The 23,537-nt window shown below is 40.8% G+C and overlaps 1 protein-coding gene across 8 annotated transcripts in view; it reads right to left on the bottom strand.

Annotated features, from left to right (window-relative positions):
• Positions 1 to 23,537, bottom strand: part of MCPH1 (microcephalin 1) — a 237,460-nt gene that overhangs the window by 156,744 nt on the left and 57,179 nt on the right. For 4 of the 8 annotated variants that reach the window (XM_054561156.2, XM_054561157.2, XM_054561159.2 and 1 more), the window contains 3 exons: positions 13,026 to 13,115; positions 9,391 to 9,428; positions 6,189 to 6,351 (listed from right to left, as the gene is read on the bottom strand). In XM_054561156.2, coding sequence (XP_054417131.2) covers positions 6,189 to 6,351; positions 9,391 to 9,428; positions 13,026 to 13,115 — 291 coding nt within the window. The remainder of the gene's footprint in view (positions 1 to 6,188; positions 6,352 to 9,390; positions 9,429 to 13,025; positions 13,116 to 23,537) is intronic. The other 4 variants (XM_024251035.3, XM_002818777.6, XM_054561160.2 and 1 more) reach the window with 1 other exon arrangement.

The raw sequence follows: 23,537 nt of genomic DNA, 5'->3' as shown, positions 1-23,537 counted from the left end.
AATCTGAATACAGGCTGAGTTATTCCTCACTGTGCTGGACAGAGTGACATGGAGTGGTAGCTGGAAAAAGGGAAGACTGGATCACAGGACACTCCACTTCTATTTTAGCATCCACAAAAGGGCTTCGAGGGAAAGCAGAATTGTAGATAAGTCACAGGAAAATGCAGGAAACATCAAATTAAGTGAGAGTGGGATAAAGAGTATTTAAAGGTTCAAATTGTGCTATGCTTGAACAACACATAACAAAACAATGTGAGTCTAAAGGGACACTTTGGTCAAATTAATTTCTTTATTTTTCTGTTGTGTTACTTCCTGTCTCCCATAAATAGGAAGCTCGGCAACTCCTGGCATGGTTTTCTATTTCCATGTATCTGCCAGACAATTCAGTCATAAAGGAGGAAAAACATAAATTATTCTCTTTCCTGAAAACAGTAGAGCTAACACTGGAGGTGTGAACTGCTGTAAACATGGAAAAATTGCCAATAAACTTCTCAAAAACATTAAGTCAAAATTCAAACTGAACTTTGTTATAAAATCGCCACAGTTTCTGATATGACTAGCTGAGCCACATACAACCATCTAATTCTGAAGAACTGCTACAACTCTCCTTTACAAGAAATTTCCAGAGAATACCACACAAACCCTGAAATAAAAACATGCTCAGTAATGTTTTTCTTGGAGGCCAGTTTATACTGCTAGCCAAAGAGAATATTTTAAGAATCCCCCAACTGCATTGGAGACAGGGTTAGAAGGAGGAGGAGAGAGAGAGAGTGCCAGAGAGAGAGAGAGAGAGATTCCTTGTACACAGTCAATGTATATAATATATGATATGGATACTTCAAATCTTGACCCTAAAAGAAATTGGAACTGTGAAGTTTATATCTGAAGTTATATACAAGACATAGATAAATAGATAAATATTAAATTGGGTGCTAAGCTTTGAAAATTATGTAGAATGGCTTTGTAAATGGTGGTGGCAACTATCCTCTCTCAAACTTCTTATGTTTGTACTACTGAATTTATTTAAAAGTTAAAGGAGGGGGGCCATGCAAGAAGCAGCAGTCATCCTTGTCTTCTTGAAGACTGAGATGAACAGAGAAAGTGACTCAGCTTGTTTCTAAACTTTTTGAGGGTGCCAGTCAGGAGCAACCTATGAACATCAATACTCCTGTTGTGCCAGCGAGAGGCATCATGGTTACCATTGCGTTTACCTTGTAATCACACAAACATATATTTATATCTGTTTGTGTGATTTATATATGTGTGATATATTATACCTGACAGCCATCATGGTTACCTTGTAATCACACAAACAGATATTTCACCTGAAGCCATAGGCCACCTGGGCCTTCGCAATCTCCCAAGAGTTGATACTATTAACAAATAGTGACATCATCAGTAAGGCAAGAGCAATACAGACACACATTTGTGATGTTTTGCCATGAACAAGGGGAAAAAAAGGTAGCACAGAGGGCAAAGAGCAATTTAGGGAAAGTTATGTTTTTAAATTCTTTTCATTTTTTTAAGATAGAAGAGCTGGGATGAAGCTTCAGTGCTAATAGGAAGTATAGAGACAGAGGCAGCAGTTGAAGGTATGGGAGCCTGTAAACTTCAGCACACAGAAGGAAACCTAGTTCTGAAACCAAGACACTAGCCCAGTCCTACCAGTGCCCAAACATCTCCATTTGGAAAGCATGTTAGTTATGTAAGATATACTTTTTTTTTTTTTTTTTTTTTTTGAGACAGAGTCTCACTCTGTCACCCAGGCTGGAGTGCAGTGGCGTGATCTCAGCTCACTGCAACCTCCTCCCTCCAAGTTCAAGCGATTCTCCTGCCTCAGCCTCCCGAGTACCTGGGATTATAGGCGCCTGCCACTGTGCCCAGCTAATTTTTCTATTTTTAGTAGAGACGGAGTTTCACCATCTTGGCCAGGCTGGTCTTGAACTGCTGACCTCGTGATCCACCCACCTCGGCCTCCCAAAGTGCTGGGATTACAGGCATGAGCCACTGCACCCCGCCTAGATATACTTTTTAATTTAAATTTAAAAACAATAAGATTTACTCATACGTGCATATGTGTGTACAGTTCTCTGTGTTTTAATACATGCATAGATTCTGTAACCATTGCCACTAACACCACAGCACAATTCCAATGCCCCAGAGATGTGACAGCTGCTATTGTTCTGCAGAGGCAGACGCTACTCCCACCTTACTGCGCGGCAACCACTCGTCTGTTCTCCTTCCCTACAGTTTGGCCTTGTCTAGAATGACAAAGAAATGGCCTTATACAGTATGTAACCTTCTGAGACCAGCGATTCAACTTGGCATGATGCCCCTGAGAGTCATGCAAGCTGCTGCACCCATCACCATTCCTTTCGACTCCTGAGTGACACTCCACAGTATGGATGGTCCAGCTGGTTGATCCATTCACCCACTGGAGGGACAGCTGTGCTGTTTCCAGGTCCAGTTGATGATAAGTAAGGGTGCTACAAACATTGGCGTACAGACTCTGTGTGAACACAAGCTTTCATTTCTCCGAGGCAAATATCTGGGAGTGGGACTGCTGAGTGGACATTTAGCTTTCTGTGAAACTGCCCAACTGTTTCTCAGAGTGGCTGGACCACTTCCCACTCGCACCAGCAGCCGTTCCAGCTGCCCTGGCTCCTTGCTAGAGTGCGACTGTTATTTTTTCTTTTAGCCATTCTAATGGATATGTAGTGGATCTCACTATATTTCTGAAGTGAGCAATAATGATGAGCATCTTTTTAGATGCTTATTTGCCATCTGTGTGTCCTCAGTAAAATGTCTATTCAAATCTTTTCTTTGCCAATTTTTGTTTGAGCTGTTTGTTTTCTTATTGTTCAGTATTGAGAGTTCTTTATATATTCTGGACATAAATCTTTTGTCAGATATAAGATTTGCAAATGTTTTCTTCTGATCTCTTCATAATATTTTTCACAGAGTAAAAGCTTTCAATTTTGATGAAATCTAACTTATCAATGTTTTCTGTTATTGATCATGCTTTTAGTGTATCTAAGAACTCTTCGCCTACACCAAGATCATTTTTCTTGTATGTTTACTTATAGAAGTTTTATACCTTTACATTTAGTCTATGATCCATTTGGAGGTAATTTTTGTGGCCCGTGTAAGGTATAGAATGAGGTTCTCCCTTCCTTCCTCCTCTCCTCTCCTTTTCTTTTCTTTTCTTTGACAGGGTGTCTCTCTGTCACCCAGGCTGCAATGCAGTGGCATGGTATTGGCTCACTGCAACCTCCATCTCACAGGTTCAAGTGATTCTTGTGCCTCAGCCTCCTGAGTAGCTGGGATTACAGGCAGGTGCCACCACGCCCAGCTAGTTTTTTTATTTTTGGTAGAGACCGGGTTTCACCATGTTGGCCAGGCTGGTCTCCAATTCCTGACCTCAGGTGATCCACCCAAAGTGTTGGGAAGGTTCCTTTTCTTGCTTGTGTATGTCCAACTGCTCCAGTACTACTTGTTGAAAAGACTGAATTTCTCCACTGAATTACCTTAATGCCTTTGTGAAAACCCATGGGATGTATTTTTGGGGTCTATTTCTGGATTCTCTGTCTGTTCTGTGTGTCTACCAATACCACACTGCCCTGAGGACCACAGCTTGAAAGGATGCCCCAAAACGAGGTAGTGCCAGTCCTCCTCCTTGTTCTTCTCTTTCTAGATTGTTTTGGCTATTCTGGCTCCTTAATATCTCCATAGAAATTTTAGAACCAGTTTGTCTGTATCTTGAAAGATTCTGCTGAGATTTTGAATGGGAATGTGTTAAATCTATAGATCATTTTGGGGAGGAGTGACATGTTCACTGTACTATGTCTTCCAATCCATGAACATTGTATGTTTTTTAATATATTTAGTTATTTGATCTTTAAAATCAGCATTTTGTAGTTTTCGGCATACAGATCCTGCACTTATTTGATTAGCTGTATACTGAAGTTTCAATGGAATTCTTGCATCTGGATGACTTGCTCAACTCAGCTGTCAGCTCTAATTGCTGTTTTGTAGATTGCTTGTGACTGTCTACATAGAAAATTGTGTGGTTTATAAATAGAGATAACTTTATTTCTTCCTTTCTAACCTACATGCCTTTTATTATCTTTTCTTGTCTGATTGCCTTGTACTTCATTCATTCACTTATGTGTCTGAGTGCCCCAGGTTCTTCCCTCCAGGCAAGGAGTCTAGACTAAAGATGAGAAGTTGATTAAATAACGTGTTTTAATGCCCACCTTTCTCATATCAGGTAATCCCAGAAGAGATACAATAACTGAAAATTTCACCCAGTTCTGTTTCTATGTATGATTAATTGGGGAGTACTAGCAGAACACTGAGCAGAGACATGCAGACAACCAGGGAGCAGGTCTCTGTCCATGTTGACAGCAAAGGCAGTATATTCTCACGTCTGACCTCTATGGACTGCTCAAAGTCCCAAAAGAATAAGTTGGGTAAAGAATCCTGTACAGATGCAAATCTTTAGAAATAACATTTTTTCCTCCAAAACCTGAGGGAAGGGAGAGTAGTCAGACGAAGACACAGAGACAATTTGAATTGGAGAGAAATAAAACACAGAACTCATTCATTGATGCTAGAGTTATTAAATAGACAGTAGTCCACCCTATCCAAAGGGGGTACAGTCCGTGGCCCCCTGGCGGATGCCTAAAACTGTGGATAGTTCTGAACCCTATATATACTATGCACAGTTTTTTTTCCTTCTTCACCATTTCACAGGTCAAAGAGTCATTTTTTCCGTAGATCTTAGCTATGTCAGCATACCATTTTTCTTTCCTTATTAAGTGGACAACGTTCACCTTTTCACTTAAAGAACGCACCTTGGAGCTCCTCTTTGGCATATCAAAGTTGTCAGCATCAATACTCTTGTGCTTGGGGAACATTATTAAGCCAAATAAGGGTTCCTTGAAGACAAACACGGCAAAACCACGAGATTCTATCTGATAACCAAGATGGCTACTAAGTAAGGGCAAGCAGCACCTACTCCATGGACAGGCTGGACTGAAGGATGATTCACATCCCAGGGAGAATGACGCAGGATGACCTGAGATTTCTTCATGCTACTCAGAAAAGAATGCATTTGAAGACTTATAAATTGTTCTTTTCTGGTATTTCCCATTTAATATTTTCAGAATATGGTAACTGAAACCACAGAAAGCAAAACCCTGGATGAGGGGGGGGACTACTGTCTTTCATCCAAATAAACATAAAGTAGTACTAGTATATAATTAGGTAAGGTGATACCTAACTGCTACCAATGCAAATAAACAGTGCTTACTTTTGGAATTTCAGCGTTTTCCACTTCACAACTAGAAGCACTAATCTCTTTAAACTCTGTCACAACACAGAAAAAAGACCATGGCCATTCTTGAAAATACATGTGTAGCTTTTGCATGTTATAATTCTACTGGTTTAAATGAACACAGTATGAGTATGAATAGAATACATTCTTGGGAAAGGAGGAGGAAAGACGGATCCCACAGATGCAAAATGGTAACACAAGTAACAAATGATGCTACTGTCATCAGAAAGCAATGCTTTGGAGCAACCTTAGGTTAAGGATCAAAGTAAAAATAGAACCAATAACAGATCATTTCAGTTTTTATGAATAACGAAAATAATTGTGTATTTTTAAAAACTATCTTTAATGTACAGAAATAAGGGCAAATAATGTTACAGATAGATATACATAGGATAAAACCTATCCAAATGGGATTAAAAGAACATGTTTCATCCTAAGTAAATCCATCTGTACAAACAATCACTGAATTATTTTGGCTCTGCAAACCACCACCACCACAGGTCACAGTATTTATTGGTCACACATAGAGGAAAGCTCTTTGACTGTGAGAATGTCCATTTTGCATTTCTTTCAGCATCTTTCTAATCTTGCTTCTGCTTTATCTTAGAGGCTACTCACTTCCTGCTCTCTACCCTCCCCATCCTCCTGTTGCCCCAGGACTTGGCCCTGGTTGAAGGGTAGCAGCCCGAGGGAGACCCACAGGAGGAAAGACGGGTGTTCCCAGCTCACAGGAAAGTGTGCAGATCCACAAGGGTGCACGCCGGCCTGAGTGCTGATGGCAGGACCTCAGGGTGACCCACTTTATCAAAATGCCTTCTTTTAAAATATGCAGTTCACACACAGGGCTTACCCAATCATAAGAGAGAACCCAGCAGCCACGCGCGATTCCCAGCAGCACATTCAGGGTGCGAAGTGGCTTCCCGGAAAGCACGTGAGTCGTGGTCTCACAGACGTCTGGTGCAATTGAAAAGCCTTTCAATTTATCCACAACCTGGATGATGACATTCTGCTTTCTATCAAATTGGGGGAAAAATTAACAAAATGAATGACTTTATTGCACATGAACATCAAAGCAGTTACACTCAATATTAGTAATAATAAAACTAGAAAGCCAAAATTTTAAACTGATTTTGGTTATGGTACTTATATCTTAACTGACTTATAATCAATGGTTTGAAACCTGGGGAAATACACTTCAGATCTCAATTCTATTTTAATGGCTGAGAAGACAAGCCCACAGGCTGTCAATGGCTTCCCACAGTGGCTGGGCCGGGTAGGGACAGAGCCAGCATCAGAAACCAGGCCCCTGGCTGGGCGCAGTGGCTCGCACCTGTAATCCAGGCACTTTGGGAGGCCGAGGCGGGTGGATCACGAGGAGTTCAAGATCAGCCTGGCCAACATGGTGAAACCCCGTCTCTACTAAAAACTACAAAAATTAGCCAGGCGTGGTGGCACGCGCCTGTGGTTCCAGCTACTCAGGAGGCTGAGGAAGAAGAATAGCTTGAACCCGGGAGGTGGAGGTTGCAGTGAGCCGCGATCGTGTCACTGCACTCCAGCCTGGGCAACAGGGCGAGACTCCGTCTCAAAAAAAAAAAAAAGAAAAAAAGAAACCAGGCCCCTGACATCAGACCAACACTCTTCCCACTGGGGCAATGATTTGTTTTTCAGGCCTATTTGAACCTATCTGTGCATGCTCAGAACCAAGAAACTCACTTATTTTATTTTGAAAATGTAATATTTATTGAGTATCAACACATAGTTTTTCTACTAAGAAGGGAAAAAGACTCTTTTTATTAAATCATCAAATCAAATCTGGGACCTATTTGTCACAAAGCTCATAACCATTACCGCTTCTCTCCTGCTCTGTCATTCCCTTAATACTTAAAATATCCTTTAAAAAATATATTCTTTCCATCCAACTTCCTTACCAAACAACCCTCAGTTCTTTCTTCCCTTTTATAATAACCTTTCTATGCCTTTAGTTCTGACATTGGTTTTCTCTCTCTCCCAGAAAATTTTTAAAATCCCCAATGAAGGGCTTTCTAAGCCACACTGTGATATACACAACAAGACGGTGAAACCCCGTCTCTACTAAAAATACAAAAAAATTAGCCGGGCGTGGTGGTGGGCGCCTGTAGTCCCAGCTACTCGGGAGGCTGAGGCAGGAGAATGGTGTGAACCCGGGAGGTGGAGCTTGCAGTGAGCGGACATTGCACTACTGCACTCCAGCCTGGCTGACAGAGCGAGACTCTGTCTCAAAATAAATAAATAAATAAATAAATAAATAGAGAAAGAAATATCTCTCCTCTCCAAAAATTATATTACAAAGGTGAAGAGGTTATTGTCTATTCTTATACAGACTGTCTCTAACACTCTTCCTTCCAAATGATGGTGTTCCTTAGTTTTATTTTATTGTTTTGAGACAGGGTCTCGCTCTGTTGCCCAGGCTGGAGTGCAGTGGTACAATCATGGCTCACTGCATCCTTGATCTCCTGGGCTCAAGTGATCCTCCTGCCTTATCCTCCCAAGTAGTTGGGACTATAGGCAACTCACCACCAAGTCTGGCTAACTTTTGCATTTTTTTGTAGACACAAGGTTTTGCTATGTTGCCCAGGCTGGTCTTGAACTCCTAGGCTCAAACAATATGTCCACCTGGGCCCCTCAAAGTGCTGGGATTATAGCCGTGAACCAATGCACCCAGCCTTCTTAGTTTTATCTCTAGTGATCTTAGGTATGTCCATCTCAAGACCTGTTTCTTTATCTGTAAAATGAAAGGGCTGAATTATATCATGCTTTTAAATTCTTAGAGATCCTTAGGGTAGAAAAGATGTGTGAGTCAAGATCTGGGCCTCATCACTACTTCAGCCCGAGAATCTGTGCTTGAGTCAAGAAAAATAATTAAACTTGGAAAAAATAAAGGCAAAAATGATAAAAGAAAACAAAAACAAAAACCAAAAGTAAAAAGCTTTAAACTAGACACTCCCTAGAACTCCATCCTGAGGCTGGCAGCTACTTGCTGGATGTGCCAATAAGTCACAAGTGTCTCTGCAAGGCACAGCTAATCCACATAAAATCAGAACGTCCAGGTCTTGTTCTTAACTATCACAAGAAATCTATGTGGCGAAAAAAAGAGTAAGACAAGAAGATGGCCTAAATGAAAAGTTTTATTTTTAAATCTTGAATGAGAAAAATAAATAGTTAATTAGTAATATTTTTTAATTTTGGAAAAATACAAAGACTTTAAAAAATATTACACATATATTCAATATTCACTTCTGTATTAGACTATTTAGGATGTTCAATATATTTAATAATATATTTACAAAAATTTTGAGTGACCCCCTTTTTCACTATCTAATGTATGATGTTTGATGATCAGTCCTTTTATTTTTAAGCCACAGGCAGGAAAAGGATCCCACTACTGAAAATGTTCTAAACGTGCCCTCTCTGCAGCATATTTTTCACTGAAATGTTCCAATGTTTTGATGGATGTCTTAAAACCTTAAAACCTATGATTGATATCAAAAACATGGTTTTCCCCTTTAAACAGGAATTCAAAAATCTGTTGCAAAGAATATAGTACTGTATTTTTGTTGGATGTTCTTTGTTGTGTTAAATGTTTAAGGGAGATGATAAGAGCATGCCAACAAGCTATTAACCCTTCCACAAAATGCATACACAGCAACTTTAATACTGCTGTGGAAAGCTTTCTGCTGCAGTATTGCTTTAAGACCTTTAAGGGAAATGTTTTGGTCAATGATGTTCCACTTCTTGAACATTCATGAAGCTATTTGGTATCAAGCAAACAAAAGAACATCAAAACGAGCACACACTTCTTAATGCTGCCTAAACAACCCCAGAGTTTTCAAGGCTAAATCGCTCACATTTGGTACATGTTTAATTTTCAGTCATCTTCTAACTCAGATATTAATTTTATAAAGTAAAAGTGATACAGGACAGATTGACAAATTGCCTAAAGGCACCCAGAATTACAGTATATGAGAGAAAAGGTTAACATTTTACATTGAACAGAAATCAAAACAAGCACTTACTCAGATGGCATGCTCGTCATGACTAATGTTCTTGTTGGCTAGAGATTTCAAACAAGAAGGAAGAAAAAACAGTCAAAAACATAAAAAATATTTTTCCCACAGAAATAAACTTTAATAAGTTTTTTGAAAAGTTACATCACTTAAAAATAAACATTTAAGCATATATCAAAGAAAAAAAACCTTTATATTCCTGGAAAAAACAGCCCAAGAGATAGAAATTCAGATACTACCCCCAAAGCAATCCAAAATAATCCAGACATGAGGTACAAGGGCAAAAAATAAAATTTCCCCCACGAATCTGTTCCACCAGTTAGCCAGCAGACCTCCAAGTGTGTCAACGTCTTTATGCACTTCAAAGTGAGAAAGGGTAAGAAGGGTGTTTTTGTAGACTCGTCAGCCACTTTTCTCAAGACTTCTAGGCAACCTCATTCTCATTTCAGACACATGTGCACAATAATGCTTGTGCTTCTGTTGCACCTATCAAGCGAATCCCCCCACATACAGAAGCATGGATAAGGGAACTTATTTGTTCTGTTGACATCTGCTATTAACTGGGATTGAAAAAAAAATTTAAATAAAATGTTTAATTTTTTTTTTTGCTTATCTAAGAAATGCACGCTGAGTTGCCAAAAATTTAAATGCTATAGAAATATATAATCAGAAATACAAATTTCCTGTAATTCCACCAGCTAGAAATGACTATTGTTTAACAATTTGGCAGTATATTCAGCCAAATGTTCACTCTATAGGAGTGTGTGTGTATGTGTATGCATGCATAGACATACATAAACAAAAATGAATTCACATTATTCATATACTTTTGTAATTCGCATGAAATACTTCAAATGTAACCAACTGTGTAGTATAACCAATATGTCTTGAAAAGTCAATGTGAAGTAAATGAGAAGGAACAAAAGGCATTTGAAGGACCCCAGGGTTGATGAAAATGACAGACATGAAGCGGTTTGTATACTACATATTTGGGGAAGGACTGCTGGTTTATAGAGATCTTGTCTCTGTTGGGTGAAAGACAACAGAATCTGATTTGCTAGTATTTTTTGTTTGTCGACGTTTCTACTTTGGTTTCAAAACAATTAAGAATTTCATGCCATCAGGAAGTAGTAGACATCTGAATAAAATTTTATATTTCTGCTTTTATGTTTGGCCTATGACTGAATTTTTTTTCTTTTTCTTTTTTTTGAGATGGAGTTTTGCTCTTGTTGCCCAGGCTGGAGTGCAATGGTGCAATCTCGGCTCACTGCAACCTCCATCTCCCAGGTTCAAGCAATTCTCCTGCCTCAGCCTCCCAAGTAGCTGGGACCACAGGCGCCCACTACCACACCGAGCTAATTTTTGTATTTTCAGTAGAGACAGGGTTCCACCATGTTGGCCAGGCTGGTCTCCAACTCCTGACCTCAGGTGATCCACCCACCTCGGCCTCCCAAAGTGCTGGGATTACAGGCGTGAGCCACTGCGCCTGGCCTGAAATTTTAGAATTGAAGCTTACAAATTATCTGTGTCTGTTTGTATGTCTGTATTGTACTGCAGAAATGCCACTGTAGTGAAAATACTTACAATTTTATATAGCCTTGGCATCTATTTTGATCATAAGTTTAACCTTCTCATACCAGAAAACAGGGCTTAGTTTCCCTTGACAGCTTCCACCTGCCACCCCCAGTCCTCAATGGGGTTGGTCCAGGGATCTGCCTTACACAACTCCTCTTTCTGGTGACGACCTCTCTAAGGGACAGTCTACCTGGCCTCCCTGCTGACCCCACACCCCACATGGACTGTGGCGTATGCCACACTGACCACCTCTCAGTTGCTGTGTGATCCTGAAACTCATGGCTGCCTGTTTTAAACTTACCAACTAAAACTCCCTGCAGGAAACCTGCTTGGACAATGCCCTGGCCCCCAACAAAGGTGTTGGCCCATGGGTGCCACTCTCTTGCTCTATGCCTGACACTTCATTCATTCTTCTGGTGACCTGGGGATAGAGCACTGCCCTCCTGACTCATGGTGCCCTCCCTCTCTAGGATCTGGAAGTAATAAATCTTGGAACTTATTTCCTATCGTGTTGGTGTGTTGAATTTGCACATTCCATCTGAAGAACCAGGGGCTCTCCCAGGCTACCTGGGTTTTCCCCGGGATGCTGGGGAAGAACACAAGGGCAGGCTCTGAGCACCAGAGCGATGGTCAGGCAGTCATAAACTGGAGAGGGGTCAGAAAAGAGCCACAAGGGCGTCTGCCAGGATAAGCACATCTCCCATGCGAGGAATGCCTGATACCGGTCCAGATAACAAAGCATCAGGCTGTCCACCAGGTAAAACGAGTGCCCGTGAAGGGCACCCAAGTAAACACTTGCACCCTGCTCCCCAGCATTTGCTGTTAGGACAGAGTCGTTAGCTGCTCTGGTACTGGAAGCCCAGTGTGGCAGGGGAGCTTTCAAAGCAGCTATTGTCTCTCATTCTGGGATAACCATCATGAGATGGTCTTACCAAATGAGAATATGATAGCCCTTAAGGATGTTCTGTTCTGACTGGCTTAGAAATAAAGAGGCACCTATAAATTGAATGTTCCTAAAATTCCCAGAAATTAAGGAAATTGAACTTCCAATAATACTTTCAACAGCACTAAAAAAAGTATTGCTATAGAAATGTAAATGTTTTAAGAATTCAAGTTCACATATTTAGGTAAATATTTGGCAAATGAGACTAGTTGAATAGTTGGGGTTTAATAAAAATAGTCATGTCTTCTATGAGTTGTCAGCATTAAGTATTATTATTCTTTTTTTTTAAGATGGGGTCTCTCGCTATGTCACCGAGGCTGGTCTCAAATACCTTGCCTCGGCAATCCTCCCGTCTTGGACTCCAAAAAGTTCTAGGATTATAGGCATGAGCCACTGTGCCCAGCCAGACCACACATTGTTATTCTACTTGTACATGTTCTTACAAAAGCTATACAGATTTACGGATCAAATAAGTGAACGTTACTCCTACTTAAGGTTTAAGACTATGAAAAAATGTAAATTTGTGCTTAACCAAATTGAATCATTAACCTGACAAACCTTTTTTTTAACAATAATTTTTTAAATTATTTATTTATTTACTTTTGAGAGACAGGGTCTTGCTCTGTTGCCCTAGCTGGAGTGCAGTGGTGCAATTTTTTTTGGAGATAGCAAGGTGAACCCATTGCATGTTAAAATCTTAGTAGTATTATGAAATTAGTTTTGACCCCACAGACTCCCTGAGTTCAGTCCTAAAGTGTCACTTTGTTCTGACTTTGTGATAGAAACGTGTCATAGAAAGCCAGGTACACCAGGGGTTGGAAAAACCACACATCAGAATCAAAATCAGAATTGAAATACATTAATATGGGTGATTTAGCTTGAGAAGAGCAATTGTATGATGGCTATGATGAAGAGTATAATTGTCCCATTTTAGATGAAGACAGAGTAGCTGATGAGTTAGATAACCAAATGAGGGAATGTGGAGTTATTGTTGATTACCACGGTTGATTTCTTCCCTGAACGCTGGTTTCATACAGTTTTTGTGCTGAGAACAGATGCCAACATATTGTACGAAATACTTGAAATGAGGGGTTATAATAAGAAGAAACTAAAAGACAATATTCACTGTGAGATTTTCCAAGTTCTTTATGAAGAAGCCACGGCATCCTACAAGGAAGAAGTTGCGCATCAGCTGCCCAGCAATAAACCACAAGAGCTAGAAAATAATGTAGATCAGATCTTGAAATGGATTCAGCAGTGGATCAAAGATCATAACTCTTGACTTATAAGGCTAGCTACTTTACAATCACTCTTGCTGATATCTCTCTGCTGACATAGAAATTGTTAAAGTATCAGGAACACTTTATTAAAATCATGTTGCGGGACTAGCAGGCGGATAGTATAAAGGTTTATGCCTATGTTTCTTTTTCTTCATGAGAAAGCTAAACATTTGAAATACAACAAATATAGCATTGTTAAGGATTGTGACAGGCTGGGCGCGGTGGCTCACGCCTGTAATCCTAGCACTTTGGGAGGCCGAGGTGGGCAGATCACGAGTTCAGGAGATCGAGACCATCCTGGCTAACACGGTGAAACCTCGTCTCTATTAAAAATACAAAAAATTAGCCGGGCATGGTGGTGGGCACCTATAGTCCCAACTACTTGGGAGGCTGAGGCAGGAGAATGGCGTGAACCTGGGAGACGGAGCTTGCAGTGAGCCAAGATCGCGCCACTGCACTCCAGCCTGGGCAACAGAGCCAGACTCTGTCTCAAAAAAAAAAGGATTGAGACAAAAACTGTCATTTCAATGCTTAAATTGCTAAAGAATGAATAAATCTGAAGAAATAGGTGGATATCTGTTAAGTTTATTACAGAAAAAATGCAGATGATCTCTTAAAACTAAAGACTAAAGATTTTTTTAAAAAAAGAGAAAAGTTTGCTCAATATTGATGAGCCTGTTTCTTTGGCTTACTGTTTACCACATTCACCTAAAAAAAAAAAAGGCTTATTCTTTTTTCTGTATAATTGGCTTAGATTCCAAAGATTCTGTGTTTTATGAGAATAACCTTCTATGGTTTATATTGACTTTATTTTGCCCTTGAGTATTCAAGAAATCTTGTCTCTTAGGAAAGAGCTAAGGTTCTTTACAATCATGTTACCTCTGTGTTTACTTTTAAAATCTTTTACAGTCACTTTGATTAAATAGGTAGTCAAATATTGTTTCTAAGTTACATGATCCTATTGGAATCACGTATTCAAAATTTCTTGATAATTTTTGATATTTTGCCTTCCCCAAATCAAATCCTAAATGATATATTTTGTACTTAAAACTGTCTGAGGCTGGACACGGTGGCTTATCCCTGTAATTCCAGCACTTTGGGAAGCCGAGGTGGGTGGATCACCTGAGGTCAGGAGTTCGAGACCAGCCTGGCCAACATGACAAAACCCCATCTCTACTAAAAATACAAAAATTAGCCAGGCATGGTGGCAGGCACCTGTAATCCCAGCTACTTGGGAGGCTGGAGCAGGAGAATGGCTTGAAACCCAGGAGGAGGAGGTTGCAGTGAGCTAAGATCGGGCCACTGCACTCCAGCCTGGGCGACAGAGTAAGTCTCCATCTAAAAAAAACAAAACAAAACAAAAAACTGTCTAAGATTCCCCAGACATACCTGGAAAATAACAAGTATCTGTGCTTTTACTTTAATAAAAACCAGATGCTCAAAATAATTAGGAGATCCATTTGATGTGTTACTATTGATAAGTTATATGGGACAAGTTGTCAAATCAAAAAAGATACTTAGCAAGCGCTAGATTAAATACATGTTATTAATATATAGGTGTTTATGTCCCCTCCAAACTAACCCTCTTTATGTGATATTCTTGGTCTATTCTAATTACATGCTTGGCATATTCATTGTATATTATGTCTTGGGACTATTTTGTTATATCTGAAGATTTTTTCTGTAAAGATTATGTTCTTCCATTTTTATAAATTAGATGTAACATCCACTGTTCTTTTAAAATAAGGTTAATTATGGTGTTTCTAGATGCTGTATCTAGAACTTTTTTGGGTTGACTCTGCTTTGCATACCATAACTAATTTTACTTATCAGTTGCCAATACTCTTGTAATGAACTCTCAATAAATTTAGTTTTGAAAATTATCAGTAATACAATAACCATAGCCATTAAAAATCTTTTGTCACCTACAGATTTCTGTTTTTCTCTGACACTTCCCTGATCAGCATCTGCAATCAGCTATAGGCCAGAGTGACTGACCTTCGACCAAGAGGGGGCTGTGTTAGAGCCCCGTGGAGAAGAACTATGCTGGGCATTTTTGGGTACAGGCTTCTTATGGCATTGTCTAAATAATGCTGAGACCCCCACCAGGGGAAGAGGATTTCTATAACCCTCACTGAGAAGCAGATGGATTCATGAGACTGCTAACCCAAGATCAAGTGGAACAAAAATTAATGACTAGGCCCAGATGAACTACTGAAGGAGGACTGTGGCTTTTGTTGACAGTATTGTTGCTATTTTAACACTCTATATTCTGGATACATAAGGAAACCTTTCTCTTCTCCCTCTGTCTGTATCTCATAACAATTCAGTCAACTGTGCTTTTATAAACAGAAAGGAAACATCTGGAATGGTATCTTATTATCCCTCCCTGATGCCTCCAGAATTGTGAAACTGTAATTGAGTATCCTTTTTTCAGGGCAATATAATTATTTGCATAGATTAAAAAACAGTCCATCTTCCTAGTTACCAGGACATAACTGAAAACAGTGGCTATGCAACCATGGCCTTTGCTGGAATGTCATATTTGACAGTGATATTCACTTACTCAGAAATAACCAGCCACCTAAGTCCTCAGGTTGATTTTATGGCGCCAAACGCTTACAAAGCTCTCTTGGGGAAACAAGCCTGGTACTTTGCTTACGGTGTTCTCAGCCTTACAGGTGAGCAAGGAAGGTCACTTGGTGGTAGGTCCAAGATCCACTGAATATGTTGGGCACCCCCAAAAAAAGGCATTCCCCCAAATTTATAGGCACTGCAGGTGAAATCTGAAAAAAAGGACCTGCGATACTTAAACTGTAGCAGCCTCCATTGTAAGGAGATTTAGAGAAAGAATAAGATGATTCCCTTTGGAATGGTATGAGCAAAGAAGGACTTCCCTAATTGCTAATTGGATGGTACAAAAGATACCATTTAGTTGATACACATCTTATAGCAGCAATACTACTTTTCTCCTTCGGTTTGAGACAACACTCCTTCAGTTTAACAACCCTCTTTACATTTTCTACTAAAGCTTATAATGGTGGAATAATAAAGCAACCACAAAGTGAAGTACAGCCTCTGATTCCTGTCGCATGGCCACTAGCAGGGCATGGTTTGGAGGCCCAGAAGTTTATGTGTATTCATGAGTTACTCATGGGTTTACTTGTATTCATGAAACATGAGAGGCAGCAAAAGCATAAAGCATATATCTTAACATTTTAGTGAAAAGTACGAGGATCTCAGAGCCTGGCATGGTGGCTCACATCTGTAATCCCAGCACTTTGGGAGGCCAAGGCGGGTGAATCACTTGAGGTCAGGAGTTCGAGACTAGCCTGGCCAACATGGTGAAACCCTGTCTCTCCTAAAAATACAAAAATTAGCTGGGTGTGGTGGCAGGCAACCTGTAATCCCAGCTACTCAGAAGGCTGAGGTAGGAGAATCGCTTGAACCCGGGAGGCGGAAGTTGCAGTGAGCGGAGATCGCACCACTGCACTCCAGCCTGGGTGACAGAGCGAGACTTTGTCTCAAAAACAAAAAAACAAAAAAACAACCAAAGTATGAGGATCATCTCAGAAATGAAAAAACAAGTACAAATTCTATTATATGGACGGCTCCAGGAAGCTGAAACCTTTATCTTATTATTAGCAATATATTAATATGAGATACTACTCTTCCATTCATCTGGACACATCTCACAAATTTAAGTATGTCAAGGTATCTACTACAGAATGCCTACTACAAAGAAGAAAAACAACCCTTTTCTGTTTTTAACATTGTTATTCAATGAGAAAAAAACATGCAGGATTCTTCTCCTTAATAGGAAAAGCACACAGGCACATCCAAAGGCAATCAGAGCAAACGTGAAAAAGGTGGCCACATGAAATAATCCACTGACCAGTGAGAAACAATAACAAACATGAAACACGGTATCTACACAAAAGAATGTTCTGAAAGTTCTAAACGAGTAGAGATGAGGGAGCAGGGAGAGAGAGGGAAAAGGAGTATTGAATGGATGATTATTTGGGAAACAGTCGAGCTGATTTTGTTTTAGTAAGACCAAAGATGGGTCAAGTTAAACAGATATACTCGTTTTATTAGTGATAAATAGAAATATTTTAAAAATAAAACATTCTTTGAAATCTTTTGGGTTTAGGTATCAGTTCTTTGGTAAACAGTGAAATTAATTTTCCTTAAGAATAAGTAAAATAAGGAGATAACCCACATATTCACAAAGATTATTAACCTTGTTCATGCCCAGTATAAGCCCATCTAAATATATACGCTACTATCAGAATCATACATTTATATAAATTTTGACTATAGAGGAAATTTTTAAAAATAAAATCCAATATGACAAAAGATAAATTCTGGAAAAATGTCTTCAAATCCCATCCTGAGGATATTATATGACCTAGATCCCTGGCAGCTATATCATGTAAAGCACCTTCAGAAAGACTCAGTCTGTGGATCCAAGAGACCCCAGATCTTTAAACAAGTAGCTTATTAAATAAATAATAAGCTATAACATTAAATATAATAATGTTGATATTCCCCCATTTTTAATTTTATACATTCTATGATCTAAAGATGGGTTCAATGTAGAAAATTGAGACTAAAATCTTTAACTTTCTTTTTTGTTTGTTTATTTTTGAGACAGGGTCTCACTCTAGCCCAGGCTGGAGTGCAGTGGTACAATCATGGCTCAGAGCAGCCTCGAATTCCTGGTCTCAAGCCTCCCTAGTAGCTGGGACCACAGGTGGCCACCATCATGTCCAGCTAATATTTTAAAAAAATTATTTTTAGTAGAGATGAGGTCTCACTCCTTTGCCCAAGCTGGTCTTGAACTCCTGGCCTCAAGCGATCCTCCTACCTCAGCCTCCCAAATTGCTGGGATTACAAGCATGAGCCACTGTGCTCAGCCTTTAGCTTTCTTATAGTAACAGTTTCATAATTTCATTGTCCTTCCTTATATATTTTTCCCCTTATGTGGACTGTTTTTTACTCAAATTCAGAGACTTTTAATATTCAGGTTGCTTTTTCTAAAAACTATAATACCTTTTCCAAACAGTCTCAAATAATACAATAATAGTGATCCATACAGCATCAATATCAGTTTTCAATACTTACTATCTTGGATAAATATTTTTTCTAATTTTCATAGCAAAAAAAAAAAAAAACCAGAAAAATGTACATCCAAGTAGTTCATCATTAGTGTCTAAAACGTTCAAACAATACATCTGCACCACCTTAATTAAAAAGATGTTTCATCTAGCAAACTCGGTATCTAACACTAAAGCTCCCACGGGGTCTACATATGCACCTAGCTCCTTGCTCCTTGTGGAAGTCGCTGGGGACCCCCAACGTTAGATCTTATTTTCACATCATCCTTTCTCCTCTCCAAGAAGAGGGGCTGGCCAGGGAGAGTAAGAATAAGCCTGGGGTCCGGGTGTGTGGGAGAAGGGTGCAGGCCATGCTTGCAGGACAGGGCAGGTGGGAGGACAGCATAGGGGGCACGCACAGGTGACACCCGGGAACATCCAAGCATCCCCCTTCCCCAAACAAAGGACCATAGGGAATTCCAGCCTACCCACAATAAGGGGCAGTGGCAGGAGGAGAGAAGCCACAGAGCCCAAGACCGTGAGGTGCAGGCAGGGTGCACTCTTATCTGCAGAGGAAAGACCACCTCTGAGCTCTGGATCCTTGGTGGTGAACTCAAAAAGCAATGTGCTCAAATTGCTTAAGCTAAGGTGTAGGGCAGAAACTCCTTATACTACCCACTCTAAGTATAACCCCAAACTCACCAAAGCAAATGGGCTGAACTTGGGGAAAAATATGCAAATTCATGGATTTCCTGGCTAGTGCTACTATTTTGAGAAACAGGCACATACACACCTCTACCTTCCAGCTCCAAAAGGATTACTCCATGGGCCAGGCATGGTGGTTCATGCCTGTAATCCCAGCACTTTGGGAGACCCAGGGGAGTGGATGGTTTGAGGCCAAGAGTTCAAGACCAGCCTGGGCAACACAGCCAAATCCCATCTCTAAAACAAACAAAAAAAATTAGCTGAGCATGGTGGCACCTGCCTGGAGTCTCAGCTACTCATGAGGCCAAGGCTGGAGGGATCACTTGAGCCCAGGAAATCAAGGCTGCAGTGAGCTATGATCTCGCCATGGCATTCCAGCCTGGGCAACAGAGCAAGACCCTGTCTTTAAACAAAACAACAAAAAAGAATTATACCACAACTTCAACCCTGTAAACTGTTTGATTCCTACTTTCCTATCCATGGTCCCTCATTTTTGTTAAAACTTCACCTGAGGAAGTAAAGTGACAAAAAAATACCAAAAACAAAAAAAGGACAAAAGACACAACCTATAAATTCTGGGATAAGATTTTAGTACTGCTTTCAATGATGAGAACTAGATTGCAAATAAATAGCAAATATACTTTAAAATGAAAAGCAGAAGGTATTTCTGCAGAAAAATAAGACAACAAAACTTCAAAAAAGTTTTCAAAACTGAAAATCACTGATAAGGGAGACCAGAATAAGAAGTGGTTCATACCAAGCTGCTCCAGTCACTGGTTTGACAGTCACTGAATATTATATTCTTTTCCTATAGAGACTCACTATTGATATATAAACTAAGTCTTAAGTCATATCCAAAAGTCACAAAAGGATATGCCAAAAATCTATTTTAAATGCCTCATAATTTTTTTAACAAACGCTATTACAACGCCTCACTAATTCTGAATTGCAGTTTTTGTCATTCTATTTAACCCCTTCTGAATAATCATGTTTTTATTCCCCATTTTTAAAAACAAATTGAAATTACCCTGGATTAATATCAAATAATTTATATTCCTAAATATTATTTGGAAGGCAATAACTTTTTTAAAAGTGTGAAGAGTTAAAGACGTAAGGAAAGGCAAAGAAATAAATATAATTGAGGGCTGGGCGCGGTGGTTCAAGCCTGTAATCCCAGCACTTTGGAAGGCCAAGGTGGGTGGATCACTTGAGGTCAGGAGTTTGAGACCAACCTGGCCAACATGGTGAAACCCCGTCTGTACTAAAAGCACAAAAATTAGGGCGGGCGCGGTGGCTTACGCCTGTAATCCCAACACTTTGAGAGGCCGAGGTGAGAGAATCATGAGGTCAGGAGATCAGACCATCCTGGCCAACATGGTGAAACCCTGTCTCTACTAAAACACAAAAAAAGGGCTGGGCGCGGTGGCTCACGCCTCTAATCCCAGCACTTTGGGAGACCGAGGTGGGCGGATCATGAGGTCAGGAGATTGAGACCATCCTGGCTAATATGGTGAAACCTCATTTCTACTAAAAATACAAAAACTTAGCCAGGTGTGGTGGCATGCGCCTGTAGTCCCAGCTACCCAGGAGGTTGAGGCAGGAGAATCACTTGAACCCACGAGGCGGAGGTTGCAGTGAGCCGAGATAGCGCCACTGCACTCCAGCCTGGGCGACAGAGCGAGGCTCTGTACGGGATGGATGGATGGATGGATGGATGGATGGATGGATGGATGGATGGATACATAGATAAAATTGGGGAGGAAATAATTGTTCCTCAAGAGAACAGACATAAAACCTTCCTGGGAAAACCACTCACATTTAAAGTAAATTCTAGCCTTCAGGACAAATACATACAGCTGTGCATTTCTGTGTGTCTACCTTACCCTGTGTCTGAGGAGCATAACAAACGAAGCCACTTGTTCCTTATTAACATGAGTCTCTGATGTCAGTGGAAACAAGCCGTAAGGTTTGCAGGCCTCCCCCGCCCTCTGCCCTTCCTTTCTTTGGTTCACTCTCTTGGCTTCCTCCTCCGCTGTCGCAGTTCCAGGAGATGCGTCCAGCCACAACAAAGCTCTGAGGACCCGGGGAGCATTTCTTCCCAGGGCTATCACAAGTGAGAGAACACTTTCCAGAAACCTCCCAGGAAGACTTCCCTTTACATCTTGTTGGACAGAAGTGAGTCACAGTCTCAAACTAATTACTGGTAAGAGGAAGAGAATACCGGTGATATGCTGAGACCAGGCGTCCGAGGACGGGGTGGACATGGGGTGGTGGGAGCAGCGTGGTGGCAGGGTCACTTGGCGTGAACAGCTCCGCGGGAAGTGGCTGCTGCCTAAAGGAGAGGGACTCATACCAGAGAGGCACAGTGCAGAGCACCTTTTACTTATCTACAGTCCCTTTACTCCCTTTTAAAATAAAAATAAGGATTCAAGTTTGCTACTTCAGCAAGCTATTGAGTTTCTGAATATCTCAAACAGATTAATTGGATATTTCTAGACGAATTTAGCACAGTTTACTATCATTAAGCTGACTCCCCCAAATGGTGCATGTGGTAAGCCAGACCTTAGGAGCTAGCAGCTGTAACTATTTAAATTGGGCCTGCACATCTCGCCTTTGCTCAGTGTATAGAATGCCTACCAGCAGAACTTTTCTTTTTTTTTTTTTTTTTTTTTTCCTGAGATGGAATCTTGCTCTGTTGCCCAGGCTGGAGTGCCATGGCATGATCTTGGCTTACTGCAACCTCCACCTCCTGGGTTCAAGTGATTCTCCTGCCTCAGCCTCCCGAGTAGCTGGGACTACAGGTGTGCACCACCACACCCAGCTAATTTTTTGTATTTTTAGTAGAGACAGGGTTTTGCCATGCTGGCCAGGCTGGTCTCAAACTCCTGACCTCAGGTGATCCACCTGCCCTGGCCTCCCAAAGTGCTGGGATTATAGGCGTGAGCCACCACATCTGACCAAAGCAGCGGATCTTAAATAGATTTCTTAGGCTAGCTCCTCTCTCAGCGCCTGTGGGTCTCCCAGTGGGATATGTCCTCCGTCCGTGGCCTCTACCTTTATGTGGCCAAAGATGACCACTGAGGCACAGGAGATCCACCCTGGCTGGTCCTCATTTCTACCACATCCAGTCCAAAACACATTTGACAATTTCTGAACCACACATTTACAATGCATGCAAAATCAGTTATTGAACAAATAAAACACATTTTTAAAATGATAGAGTTCTTTGAAGATCCTATTTAATGTTTTCTGTAGAAATATTTTCTCTCATACATAACAAAAAAAAAACAACGTGCTAATGGGGGCTGAAAGCAACTGTTAGGCTATCAAGAGGCAGCTGTTTTTTAAATGGCTTCATCAAGCAACATCTGCTGATGGACCCCACACCTGTTACAACGAGCACATTACCCGCCACTGCCAGCTCTGGGTACACTCTGCCAAAAATGATTTATCAAAGCAATTACAGATCACTGAAACAGCTGTGTTGGATACCAAGGGCACCTTCGATCTTACAGAGCTCACCGGCCGGCTGGTCGGCACTAAAGGCCCTATCTTTCTGCGTACAGCGGGTCTGAACAATGGAAATGATTTACATGGCTATTTACAAAGGGTGTCATCCTCGAGGAAGTGTGGCAATTCCCCTAAACGTGTGATAACAACATACCCGCGCTGCATTTTCAAGAAAAAATAAATAAATATCACCTGTCCTTTGGATGAGTCACTGCTCTTTCAACTTGAAAGTTAAATTTAAAATCAAAGCTACAAGAGTAGATGCTTCCAGCCAAGTGCACCATCTAATGGAAAACAGCCAAAGGCCTGGCATTACTGCAAACTGTAAACTGCATTCATAAAATATCAGTGTCTCCATTACAGCAGTGAAGTACTCATTCCAGGACCTTTTACTTGAAGGACAGGAAACGGCAGGAAAATAATCCATTTTACATGAAAAGTGGCTCAAGTATTCTATTTTCTCTGCTCAGGAAGGCATCTGTGTCCCTGCAGCTCTCTTTCCTCCTGCCCCTAGCTGGCCTGGCCACACTGCATCTGGGCTAGGCCTTTCCCACCCTCTGGGGATCTAGTACTCTTTTTATTCCCACCACTGGGACCCTTTTATCTTCTTTCCACTGCAAGGCTCCTTCTCTGGGGAAGCCAGACCCAAATGAGCTGTAATTCCCAATCTACTGCCTCCGCAATAAAGACATGATTGGAGCTCTCTGAAATATACTTTCTTTTCAGCATCGCCATATGACTGAGAAATAGAAAACTCAATCTAAAAAGAGGTCACAATGCTCAATAAATGACAGCTGTGAGTACCCTATCACAACTCACAAAGATCTCAGTTCTTTCAGGAAAGTTCTAATGATACTGGAGATGAGGAAAGCATCTCTCGAAAACTGAGGAAGCAGATCCCCCAAGCGGGCATTTCTGACCGCAGAACTCAGTCTTCTGCCTCCTGGGTGAGATGACAGAGCACAATTTCATGCTAATGGCCTACATCTCACCCCCAAAACAAAGGTTCTCAATGGGAGAATGACCATCAGCTCAGAATCACTG

Source organism: Pongo abelii, chromosome 7 (assembly GCF_028885655.2).
Source record: "Pongo abelii isolate AG06213 chromosome 7, NHGRI_mPonAbe1-v2.0_pri, whole genome shotgun sequence".
In the NCBI taxonomy this organism is placed as follows: Eukaryota; Metazoa; Chordata; class Mammalia; order Primates; family Hominidae; genus Pongo; species Pongo abelii.
This window is presented reverse-complemented; position numbering and strand designations above follow the sequence as displayed.